At 41.9% G+C, this 11,624-nt stretch overlaps 1 protein-coding gene across 2 annotated transcripts in view; it reads right to left on the bottom strand.

Annotated features, from left to right (window-relative positions):
* Window positions 1–2,069: 2,069 nt before the first annotated feature.
* sap130a (Sin3A-associated protein a) overlaps window positions 2,070–11,624 on the bottom strand; it is an 11,803-nt gene continuing 2,248 nt past the window's right edge. For both annotated transcript variants that reach the window (XM_011474391.4, XM_020702638.3), the window contains exons 4-21: window positions 11,423–11,590; window positions 11,215–11,326; window positions 11,023–11,138; window positions 10,830–10,951; window positions 10,463–10,598; window positions 10,303–10,393; window positions 10,114–10,218; window positions 9,890–10,031; window positions 9,626–9,741; window positions 9,200–9,493; window positions 8,935–9,109; window positions 7,064–7,165; window positions 6,626–6,987; window positions 6,293–6,538; window positions 6,084–6,209; window positions 5,905–6,008; window positions 5,572–5,685; window positions 2,070–3,291 (exon numbers count right to left, since the gene is read on the bottom strand). In XM_011474391.4, coding sequence (XP_011472693.1) covers window positions 3,133–3,291; window positions 5,572–5,685; window positions 5,905–6,008; window positions 6,084–6,209; window positions 6,293–6,538; window positions 6,626–6,987; window positions 7,064–7,165; window positions 8,935–9,109; window positions 9,200–9,493; window positions 9,626–9,741; window positions 9,890–10,031; window positions 10,114–10,218; window positions 10,303–10,393; window positions 10,463–10,598; window positions 10,830–10,951; window positions 11,023–11,138; window positions 11,215–11,326; window positions 11,423–11,590 — 2,790 coding nt within the window. In that variant the 3' untranslated portion in view covers window positions 2,070–3,132. The remainder of the gene's footprint in view (window positions 3,292–5,571; window positions 5,686–5,904; window positions 6,009–6,083; window positions 6,210–6,292; window positions 6,539–6,625; window positions 6,988–7,063; window positions 7,166–8,934; window positions 9,110–9,199; window positions 9,494–9,625; window positions 9,742–9,889; window positions 10,032–10,113; window positions 10,219–10,302; window positions 10,394–10,462; window positions 10,599–10,829; window positions 10,952–11,022; window positions 11,139–11,214; window positions 11,327–11,422; window positions 11,591–11,624) is intronic.

Genomic DNA, 11,624 nt, shown 5'->3' with positions numbered 1-11,624 from the left:
CTCACCAAAACTGGACCATAGAAGATGGTCTGATGAATCTCCCTCTGCAACATGCAGACGGTAGAGTCAGAATTTTGAAAGCTTGAATATGAGATGTTGTGTTCAGTTGATCTAACATTATACTGTAAGTACAGTCTTCTTTTGGACCTTCCACATTGCAACTATCAGAGAAGCCTTATGAAGTTTTGATTTAGTTCAGACTCTGTGGTGCAGTGGTTAGTTGTTGGTTAGAGTTAGTTAGCTCTCACCTCACAGTGAGAAGGCTCTGGTTCAAATCCAAGCGGGGACCCTTCTGTGTGGAGTTTGCATGTTCATTCCACCTGTTTTCTCTCACTCTTCAAAAATAAACAAAAAACATGCATCATAGGTTGATTGGTTGCTCTAAACTGCTTCTGGGTTTGTGGGTGATTGTGTGGCTTTGCCAGCAGCCTTCATCCAACAGCCAGGTTGGGCTCAGGCAGCCCTAAAGGGATGCAGCAGGTTAAGAAAATGGAGGAATTTAGATGTTTTCTAATTTATGGCATTTTGTAGTTCTTTATAGTCCTCTTTAGGTCTAGTCAAATAAATGTGAGTTCTTTTAAATAATATTTGCCCCATAATTTGATTAAAACCCCTTGCTTAACATAATTTATGTTTTTAAATGAGTTAAGAAAAATGTTTAAGTTGTAACAAAACAAAAAGAAGTTTCCATGACTTTGAAATCTATATCTGATTAAAAACATCAGGACTTTGGTAAAACAAGATATTCTAATTCAATAAAAGAAGTTATGTTGACACAACAAATCATGTTTCATATCTTGATTTAAAATTTGAAAGCGGTCCTCCATCTCGTGTTTTTTTTCTATGTTGAAACATTGTGTTTTGTTTTACAGTGTGAAGAGACCCCAGCACCTAGATGCTGACAGTGATGAAGGCCAGATCGCCAAATCTGAGAGCCAGGAAGAGAACAGGGCGGAGGTAAGCCGCCGAAATGTCTGGAATGTGGATAAACAAAATTTAATGAATTTAAAGGCAGTAAACTGATTGTGATTGGCTGCAAGGAAAGTGAGCACTTTAGCTATTGGCTCAGAGTGAAGATCAATTAAGTGACATGTGAGAGATGAATCAGCAAACCCAGCATTCCTGAATGAAGATGAGGTAGATCTTCCTTATTGAAGCTGTGCCAAAGCTTCACCGTGTCAATATGGACCAAACTCTGGCAGGAATGTTTCCAGCACCTTGTTGAATCTATACCACCAAAGATTAAGGCAGTTCTGATGGAAAAGGGGGTCCAACCTGATACCACCAAGATGTACCTCATAAAGTGGCTGGTGAGTGTACACAGATTATATCGAATTTAATATATTGTTCTTAATAAATAAATTGTCCATAAAGTTGTTTTCTAAGGGCATTATAACGGAAGTCAGCCATCTAAATGCCAGTAAATCTGTGCAATTCATGTATTGACCTCTGTTCACTGCTGTACTGCACTCTGAAAGTGCTAAGCTGTAAACAGCAGATAGTGAACATGAATAACTAGATCTACTCTTTCAGATTAGAACCATAAGTAAACAAAAAAAAGCTCCAATTATCTAACCTGTAGTGAGTAATTAATGACAAATGTATTCATGATATAAGAAATGCTATCGACAAATCAGATTAAGAATGCCTTTTTATACAACTTGACCACTTCACTTGTCTCTTATTGATATAAGTGACACTTCCTTAACCCTTGTGCTGTCTTGTGGGGTCCAGATGACCCCACCCTTACATTGACATGTGATCCCTACCATGAAAAAGGTGGATAAAGGTGAAGAGGATTCCATGTAATCCATGGACACCAGTGAAGATCATAAATCATTGAAGAAAAAGGTTTAGCACACTGTCTAGTGGGTCTAGATGACCCAACTCCCAATGTTAGTGTGTTGGGGGTGGGGTCATCTGGACCCCACAAGATAGCACAAGGGCTAAGATAACTGGTGTCCGACATGCATACCCGTGCAGTTAAAATTGTTTTATGTAATCAACATTAAGAAAAATACAAGTAATTAATATATTGTGGCAGAAATGTAAAAAATGAAAAGCATAGGTTGTTATTTTTCTCAGTCTTTACTATAATTACAGACAAAACCAATGTACAATAACTGGATGTTTCCGTCTCGCTTTACGCATTGCAACGTGAAGCGGCGTCCACACACGCACACACACACACAACACAAACGGTTTGTTGCACACAGTACAAAAACTTGAACAGAACCAAATGAATGGAAAACCAAAAGCACATTTACAGTGATTTACATGAATACACAGCTGTGGTCACAGGGATTGTTGCCCTCCCTCTGGTTACCTGTACCTCCTTCCAGTCCCTCAAGTCACTGAGGAAATGTGTTATTTTGTCTTTAGGTGAATTGATGATGCTATAAAACGATGCTAACTTAGCGTTTCCAACTTTCATTCAGAAAATACAAGTTTTCCTTTTCAGAACCTTTTCTTGTTGCATTCATTAAATTTATATTTTCTTAAATGTACTTTGTTTTTTTATAATTTGTATAAATGTGGAGTAAAGATATTCCTTTTACAGAATATAAAGATCAAAATAACTAGTATGGGCATAATAAAATCACTTTTATTTTCCTCTAGGTTAAATGTTTTCTTGATCAATTTATGTAATGAGAAAATCAAAGTACAAGCTTTTGAAAAGACCACAATTAAAATGAGTTTGATGTAAAGTCAGACACGAAGTTAAAGTTGACTTAAGGATGACTCAGCACTGACCTTCCCCTCATTAACTCTTCCTTTGAGGGCATGCTCAGCATATCATTCACTGAGCCTCCAGTTTGTGCCAAACATCAGCAAAACAAAGTGTCATCTTCATCAACTCTGTCAGAGACAAATGAAAAAGAGGGGGTGCTCTAGTAGGCCACTCTTATTCAAAAAAAACAAAAAAAAATACACCTCCACCTCCCTTCTGTTCGTGAACGGGACTCGTCTGCTCGTTGTAGCCTCCCTGTCACTTCTCTACGCCTGCTCTCAGGCAGTCAGGGAGGGGGCGCACGATTGTATGCAGCAAATCATAGCACCAAAATAAAAGCAGCTCCTTTGCCCCTTCAGGCTGGGGCCAGTGGTGGTGGTGGTCGAGGACGTCGAAGTCCCTCACGCCCGTTCTTTCCGCTTCAGCTTGGAAGACTTCTTGACGGCGCCGTTCTTGTTCAGCAGCTTCAGCACCTTGTCCTTGTGGTCCAGCACTTTCATCATGGTGTCTCTGGCCTCTGTCACTTGGTCCATCACCAGCTTACACCGCTGCATGTTACCCTGTAGGCGAAGGAAACGGCTGAACGCTGTGCTCAACTAATGCACTAGTCACATGCACTTGCATGGGGGGGGCTGTATGGGTGCAACAGTTATTTGGGCTGTCCAGGCCCGTGGATGGTCATAGAGAGGAGCGGCCATATCTTACGTACCATTCTCACGCGTGGGGTAAGTGTATTGTGAAGTATTCATAAGGCTAATAATGTAAGTTTACAGGGGATGCTGTTGTGTGGCGTCCTTACGCCGCACTCTAGTTGTAAGGTGAAAATACTGGCCACTTACTGACTGTGCACAAAAGGTGTGAAGGTGATACGAGTGCCCTTAGCACGCCCACACAAACTACACTGCACGTCCAATTTCCTTAATTCTAACAGTCAGGCTGCATGCAAGAAGTGTGCATTTATCACATGAACAGCACTCATAGGTAATCTGTGTAGTCTGCAGAATTTAGGGAGATGCAAAAAAAATAATCCAAACGAAACGCTGGTGTTTTAGCTACTTCACCCTCACTTAGCCTTGCGTGTGAGGGGTCTAAGGGCAGGGATGTCCAGTTTAGCTTAGTTAGTTTGTTAGTTCAATTTAGTATTTTCCAATTGAATTCTATGTATTCATGATCCTTTTGATTTTATGTTTAACTTTTTCAATTATCGATATGAAGTCCATTGAGACGACTGTTGTTGTGAATTTGGGCTATACAAATAAAATTGAAATTGAATATAAGTGTTCACTATGACGTGTTGCTAGCAGCATGCCTGTAGACAAGAGTGTCTGAACATTTTTCAAAGCTTTGATTAAAGCTTAAAGTCCCCCCCCATGACCTTGTTTGTTTATAAATGCATTCCTAGTGATGTTTTAATTATGAAGTTTTTAACCAAAGTCCCATAACCTAAATGTTGTCATTTACAACAACTAATCTGTTTCATTCCTTAAAATGACAACCTGGAGTACATTAAATTTACTTCCCATTAGGTACCATGTACTGCTATCACCACATCCTCATAAAATGCAATAAAATCTATTTCAACAAGCTCTTCGTAGTAATAAAATGTCGGTATAACAAAGTGGGACAGATCTATAAAAGTGCTGTGCTGGTGTCAAGATGAGTAAACTGATGTTTGACAGATAAATGAGCTCACACATCCCAGAATTACTGCATATATTAAATAGAAAACACACAACCACAGAGAAAGTTGAGAGAAAACTGGTCTGATTAGTTGAACTTTGTGAGCGATGAACTTCCTGTATCACTTTAAAGGGCTGCAGTTTCACAGCATCCCTTTCTCAGCAGCAACACTTATGGGTAAAAAGGTGAACTGCAGTCAGTGCATCACTAGTGAGTACAGATAGATGAGGGCTAAACATTCACAAATATTCACATCACTGACGGGAAACTGCAAATACCAAATGCAAATAAAGTCGATTTATTGTTCCTTAACAGTTTTTTTTAACAGTAAAGTTGATGTTTTGGCACAGAAAAGGCTTCTTGGGATATCATATCACCTTGATGTTCTGGAGTTTTCATCACTTGCTCAATTGTTTAAGCAACAAATGCAGAGAGGAAGGAGGGTCATGAATGCAAACGGGATCTGCTCCACCAACTCTGTAAAAATGTGGCAACTTGGTCAAAAAAATGAAGCCTCTAATACTCGGTTTATACTCCATAAGAATTCCTAATCACTCGGGTCGCATTGGTTACAAGGCCCAAAAGCTGCAAAATGTGACAAGCTAAAGAGATCATCAGTGATTGCAATCGCATGCATATTGCTCCGTTTAACCTGTTTCCATATAAATCTATTTCAAGCGATAAGACAATGGAGCGACGGAGAAAATTTGATCCGAATTTGAACGGAGAACCCGGCAGTCTTCTGATCTGCAGCCTTGAGGTTTCAGTTTTGCATTCAGAACAAAGCTTTCTTTGTGCATCAAAATGGGACTTTTTAAAACTTTTTCAAGAGTCTTTCATTTAACTTTACACTTTATTTCAATCCAGAAAATTGCAGATTCCATGTCCCAGGTTTTTATTGTCCAGGCCGATATTTCTGCATTAATGATATTAATTAACTACACAGATGTATTACCTTTGCGAATGTAAAAGAAGTTTGATCAGGGCAGAGTATTCTGAACAGTGCGTTTACATCTTTCTTCAGATCAGGCGTTCATTCTGATTACTTTTGTCCATGTAAACGCAGCTATTTGCTGCTCTAAACATTGTTTTTTCCTAAGACCGCATGTCAGCCCATGTGGCTTAACCACACAAACTGCTGCGATTGGCTGTAGCATCACCTGTATGAGCTCATTGATTCGGTGAAGATCGTCGTCGGCACCGGCTCTCTTCTTCGGGATCAGGCCTTCCTGGAGGGAGGAGAGGCGGCTGTAGACGTCATGCTCCAAACTCGACTGAGGAACGGGAAAAGAAAAGATTATTTTATTTTGTTATTTTATATTTTGTTTCTCACAGTTGAAGTGTATTTATAACGAACAAACTCGTCTATTTAAGGGAGAGAACTTACAGAAATATTTTTTGCTTTACTGGATTTGATAAGCGGTTTGATCATGAATGCAGCAGAACATAATATCCTAATCATCTAAATGAACCATTGGGGCATCAGGACTCACCAGCTGTCTAAGTTGTGCGGCACATAAGTGAATTTTCCAGCCTTGTGCTCTGCAGGCCACTCCTCTCTGATTAGCCATCTCCTGTAATGTGCCCTTCTTATCCTCTGTCGGAGTAACATACATGTTAATTCAGTGTAAATCTGTTGATGGAACAAATCAGAAATAAAGTACACACTGACCTTTGACCCGAATGTCGCTGTACCTCTGGAAGTGGTGGTAAGCAGCCTTCCAAGGGTTACGGTAGTGTCGCAAAAGGGTAATAGGTGGGCGGGGCTTTACAGGCACATATCTCACTCCTTCTTCATCTTCAACACAAAAATAAGTATTGAACCCCCTCATTTCAAAACAACAACATGAATGTGGGAGGCTACAGCGAGGACAGACGCACCGACATATTCTCGTGGTGGAGATTCCCGCCGCTCTGCCCTGCCGCTCATGGGCCTGCCTGGAGCCTTCTCTTCATCCGTGCTGTTGGTTTCAACCATTTCACTCTCCTCGGTTGAAATAATGTGCTGCTGTTTGCGGGGCTTCTTTCTTGGGGAAGCCCCGGGAATCAGATCTCCTGTTCCAGGAGCGCTGAGTGTGGAGGCCTGGGTGGTGATGGTCTGTGCTGATAACATACCTGAACTGGGATCTGCAAAAATGCACACATTGATTCTTTTTTACTTGTCAGTTTCTCAGATTAGCTCAATATCAATGAGGACGCCAAAGCCCCTCCCACCTGGCTGGGAAGTTTCCATGGGCTCCGCCTCCTGTTTGACTTTCACATCTGGGCAGGTGGAGCTTGCAGCACATGCTGCTGTGCTATTAGCTGCAGGCTGAGTGGGCGAGGCCACTGTGTTGGCCACTGAGGCAGGAACAGAAGGCGTCACAGCCATAGCTGCCGGCAGAGCAGAGAGAACAGTTGAGGGTTGGGAGGGGGGCACTGGTCCCGGCGTGGCGAGCATGGTGGGGAGGGCCTGGGCCAAGTGCTGAGGATTCGAGACCACGCCCTGCTGCTCCGCTCCTTGAGCAGGTAGTGCCTCCACTGCAGCCATGACTGGTGGGGGCATGGCCATGTGGACCTCAGTTTTGGGTTTGACGCTGTAAAAATTAAAGAGTCAAACTTAAATCAGAACAAGATGTGAGCACGGAAGTTACAGATTCAACAAATGCTGACCCAGCAGGCCGGGGAGAACCGGCTCCTCTCACACCCCCAGACTCAATCCTAGCGCCACTGGGTTCACTGGCTTGGGCGGGAATCAGGTTCTTACGAACACACCTGAAACAGCAGGATAGGCATGTAGTTACTGACCTTATTTCTGATTAAATATAGCAGATGATTTAAAAAGTGACAAAAATTTCATAGTATCTAGGCAAAAAAGCTTTTTTTAAAGAGGCATTTCCAAGAGTCAGGTCAGATTGACAGCTGCTTAAACTACAGCCTGCATCCCGGGGTGCAATGCACAATAAATGGCAATTTTATCATTATCACAATATCAAGCCGTGCAATACACATATCGCATAAGATTGCAATAAATTGTTACCTTTAATGTGCTAAAACAATCTTACGGGAGCTTGAAGAATTTAACGAATCAAATAAATCTCTTTATGCATTTAACCAATCGAATGGAGCCCTTTTATGTTAGATGGTCACCTATGTAGACGGGAGTCATTTGGAGTGAAATTTAAGTTATGTTGACTTTTATTTATACTAAACTGTTTCAGTGAAATGGAAATTATGTTTTTATTTGTTTTGCTATTTGTTCCTGTACCACAAGTTATATCATCGTCGCAATATTGATCACTGATCTGGCAAATTGCGAGTTTTTCTCGTCTCGTGCAGCCCTACTATTAGCATGTATGTTTGTGTACAGTTCTACATCAGAATCAGAAATACTTTATTGATCCCACACGTGGGAAATTCGTTTGTCAATAAAGTATTTCTGATTCTGATGTAGAACTGCGCACAACCATACATGCACACGTCTCCGCATCCTGTTCCTTTTGTAAACCGTTGAGCTAGAAGGTGATCATTTTCTCTTCATGTTGATGTTTGTGGCACAGGAAATTCACATTTTCAAACTGAAGTGATAAAGTTTGGTGAAATGTATAACACATAAGTAGTAATACTTTTAGGAAGAATTACTAAATGTAAAACTTGTAAATGACGACAGAGAAAGGCTGAATCCGAATTCATTGCCTACATCTCTGGCTCCTCCAATCGTGGAGGCATTTGGAGCTGTAGTGGTGTCTGAACTTGCTTTTAGCGACTTAGAGCTGGTATGCCTCCACCAGAAGGATGATCTGGAGGAGGAACACATTTCTTCACGTGGGTGTGGCCTGAAGCATAGAAGTTTACATTTAAATGTAAGTAATGAGTTTTTTGTCTTGCACGACTTTTTTAATTTATAAAACCAATGTTAAGTATTTTCCGAGCACTGGCAGCGATGCACTGACATAGATGACCGGTGATTTGAAGACTATTTTTCCACAACTCTCTGCTTGGAGGGCTAAATGTAGTGGTAGTGAGAAGCCATGGGGTAGGGAAGCAATTTGCCAAATCTAAACTTAAAAAAAAAACTTTTAAAACTTTACCGGTAACACTTTTGCTTTATTTTTGCATTTTGTGCAGCAGGTAATGATTTTAACTAGGTAAGCAATAGCCATACAAATCCTAAAACGTTTTATTTTGGTCTCTTTTTGTTAGTTTTCAACTTTATGTAAATATTAAAATGAGATTATGTCTGTATAAACTGTATTTTTAAAAAAGAGAAGTGACTTGTAAAAGGCAAATAAAGCAGTAGAAGGCTTTTTAATTGGCACTATTCCTTAAAAGAAGAAGTAGATTAGACTTTTTTAAAGCAGGACAGCTGTTGTTATAAGTCTTTGTGTGTTTTAATCTTAACATGGAAACTGACCTGTGTTATTTTAGCAGTCTAAAATTATTATTATCATTATTATTGTTAATTTTAAGAACGTTAGTAAATGTTAAATATCTATAAACAAAAAAAAACAGAAGTTTACCAGAGGGGTGCCACTGTTACTCACGTTTCGTTTGCCGGTTTCTTGCGGAGAATGCTGGGTCGAGGGGAGGAAACCAGAGTGGGACCTCCTCCTACTCCTCCTCCCTGAGTGTGACCCTGCACCATGGTGGCTACAGGCTGGGTGGTGCCAAAGGTGGTGCTAATGGGACTGGCAACAAAGCCATCAGCCAACACAACTCCTGGATTGGAAAGAGAAAAAAGGGCATACATGATTATTACTTCAGTCCTTGATAAAAAGAAATAAAAATGAAGATCTGTGCAGTAACTACCAGGCTTTGTTTCACTCTGAGGTTGCTGCTGCTGCTGCTGCGTGACTATTGGCGCCTGCTGTATTCCTTGAGTTGTGATGGGTGCAGACGAGTGCAGGCTCTGAACTCCCATCTGCGCGGGCTGGATGCCTTGTGCAGCAATAGGTGTTTGCTGGATCCCCTGGGTGCTGATTTGGGCTGAAGGCAGACCAATCCGGTCAACCGCCATCAGCTGCATGTGGTTCAGGTGGACAGTGGTAGCCACACCCACTCCAGCCTGCGTGGGCAGAGCTGAACTTGGAGCTTGTGGAGTGACTTGAAAGAAAAAAAGCAAAGTTTCATCCTAGTGCAGCCAGTTTCCCTTTTTTAAAAACAGGATGTAGGTTTAAAATGATAAAATTCACAAAGATAAACAGCGCTGATGCGGAGCTGGTGAATGGTGCTCACCTGGATACTGGCGGATGGTGGAGACAGAGCTGCTGATTGGGGTGTAGGTCTGGGTCAGTGGGTATGAGGACGAGTATGTTGGCAAAAAATACTGGAACTGAACTGGTACTGGGGGCCTTCGAAACAAAGAGAAATAACAGATCATTACCTGAATACTACATAATGTTATTGTATCTAGATCAGAAGTAGCTTACGTAAATGTTTGCAAAAACCTGCAAACATGAAGAAATGAACTAGACTAGAATGTTTCCTTTTTGTGCTAACCTATTGTCACTTCTGGCTTCCATTGTGACGGGGTTAGGAGAAGACCTGTGTCCAGGAATGGGGATAAGGTTGGTTCTCTCTCCAGGATAGTCAGGCTGAACACGGGAGGAAGAGTGGGCAATGGGCTGGGGGACCACTTTAGCTGTAAACAACATGGACTTGTTAAAACAAAAGAAAGTAGAAAATCTGTAGAACCATCGAGTGAAATCAAGGAGGAAACATACCAACAGGAATAGCAGAGGTGGTCACTGCTGTGGCATGAGATGAGTGGGACGGCATCGTCATGGTGACAATAGTACTACTGGTCATCTGAGTGTGCGGCACAGAGCCTAGTCATTGTTGAAGCAGCAGGAAGGTTAGTTTGACAGGCTAACATAGCATCACATAGGAATACAATGACCAAAGGTCAATACCTATTGTGGTTGTTGATGGTACAGTGTTGGTGGCAACAATTGGCGCCACAGTTGCTGCAGCTACTGGTGCCACCGTACTAAATATGGGCTTCTGTTTGAAACAAAAGGATGGGTTATTGTAGTCACAATTTTGAAGACACTTCCAGGCAGAAGCAGTAACCTGTGTCATGGTGTGTGGAGGCTGGGGCTTCTGAGCTCCAATTGCAGGGTGTGATGGCAGAGTGATCCGCGTGGTGGAGTCACGGGAGGTCTGAGGCCTGACGGTGGGTGTGGTGTGAATTGTCAGGGCTGGCCGCCTAAATAGATTTTCAAAAAATTTAGAATTAGCATAATCACTGCACATGTGACTTTAAAGTGACTCGTAATAAGGAAAAATTTAAACAAGTGTAATGTTTCTACAAATGGTTGATCATACAAAAAAAGGTACAAAGCAAGTAAAACTTTAACCAAACTGGAAATGTTCCAGCTTCATCAGATGTGAAACACAAGTCAGAAGAAAATTTTGTTCCACTCATACTAGAACTTACCCATGAGCCACCTCAGAGTGCGTGACAGTCGGACTGATGACGGGAGACTGAGTTCTCGTTGCTGAAATAGGAGCCACCACAGTTGGAAGCACAGCCGTAGAAGTTGTTACAGCCGGTCGGGACTGCAGACACAAGAACATTAGAATAAAACTCTTCTCTGTGTTCGGCACAATGTTCACAGCTCTTTATGTACCTGAATGGCCTGGTGGATGATGTGTTGCACTGCAGGCTGGCCAGGCCCTGCACCTGCTCCAGTGGCTGGTCGCAAGACCGTTTTGGAGCTGGACATAACAGCTGCAGCAGCAGCTCCTGGGGGCACAGTAAGAAACCATCAGACCTTCAAGGATAAGAAAATGTGAATTCTGATGATAAGAGAACAACTTACCACGAGGTAAATGGGATGTGAACGTTTGGGGAGAAACTGTGGGGGCGCTAATCTGTCCCCTAATGATCTGAATGTTAGCCGGCATCAGATGGTGCAAGTTGCCAGAGTGACCCTTTAAAAACAAACAAAAAAGAAACATGTTCAAGCATGAGCCAAAACATACATTACTATTAAAAAGAAATAAAGGCAAAAACAACAGAGCCCTCACCTGCTGACCACTGATAGTTGCCACGGGAATAGATGGGGTGGGGGCAATGCTGCTTTCAATGGTGACAGTAATGTGACTAGGCACCTTGGAAGGGATTGGAATATGGGTCTGGTTGGAAGCTGGTGCTGGAGCAATAAGTCGACTTGGCATCGGTGGCTTCAGAACAGCCTAAAAAAGAACAAAAGTCAGAAAAATTCAGCTT

This window comes from Oryzias latipes, chromosome 4 (genome assembly GCF_053564925.1).
Source record: "Oryzias latipes strain Hd-rR chromosome 4, Olatipes_Hd-rR_3.1".
NCBI lineage: Eukaryota > Metazoa > Chordata > Actinopteri > Beloniformes > Adrianichthyidae > Oryzias > Oryzias latipes.
The sequence above is the reverse complement of the archived record's forward strand: the minus strand, read 5'-3'. Positions and strand labels throughout refer to the sequence as shown.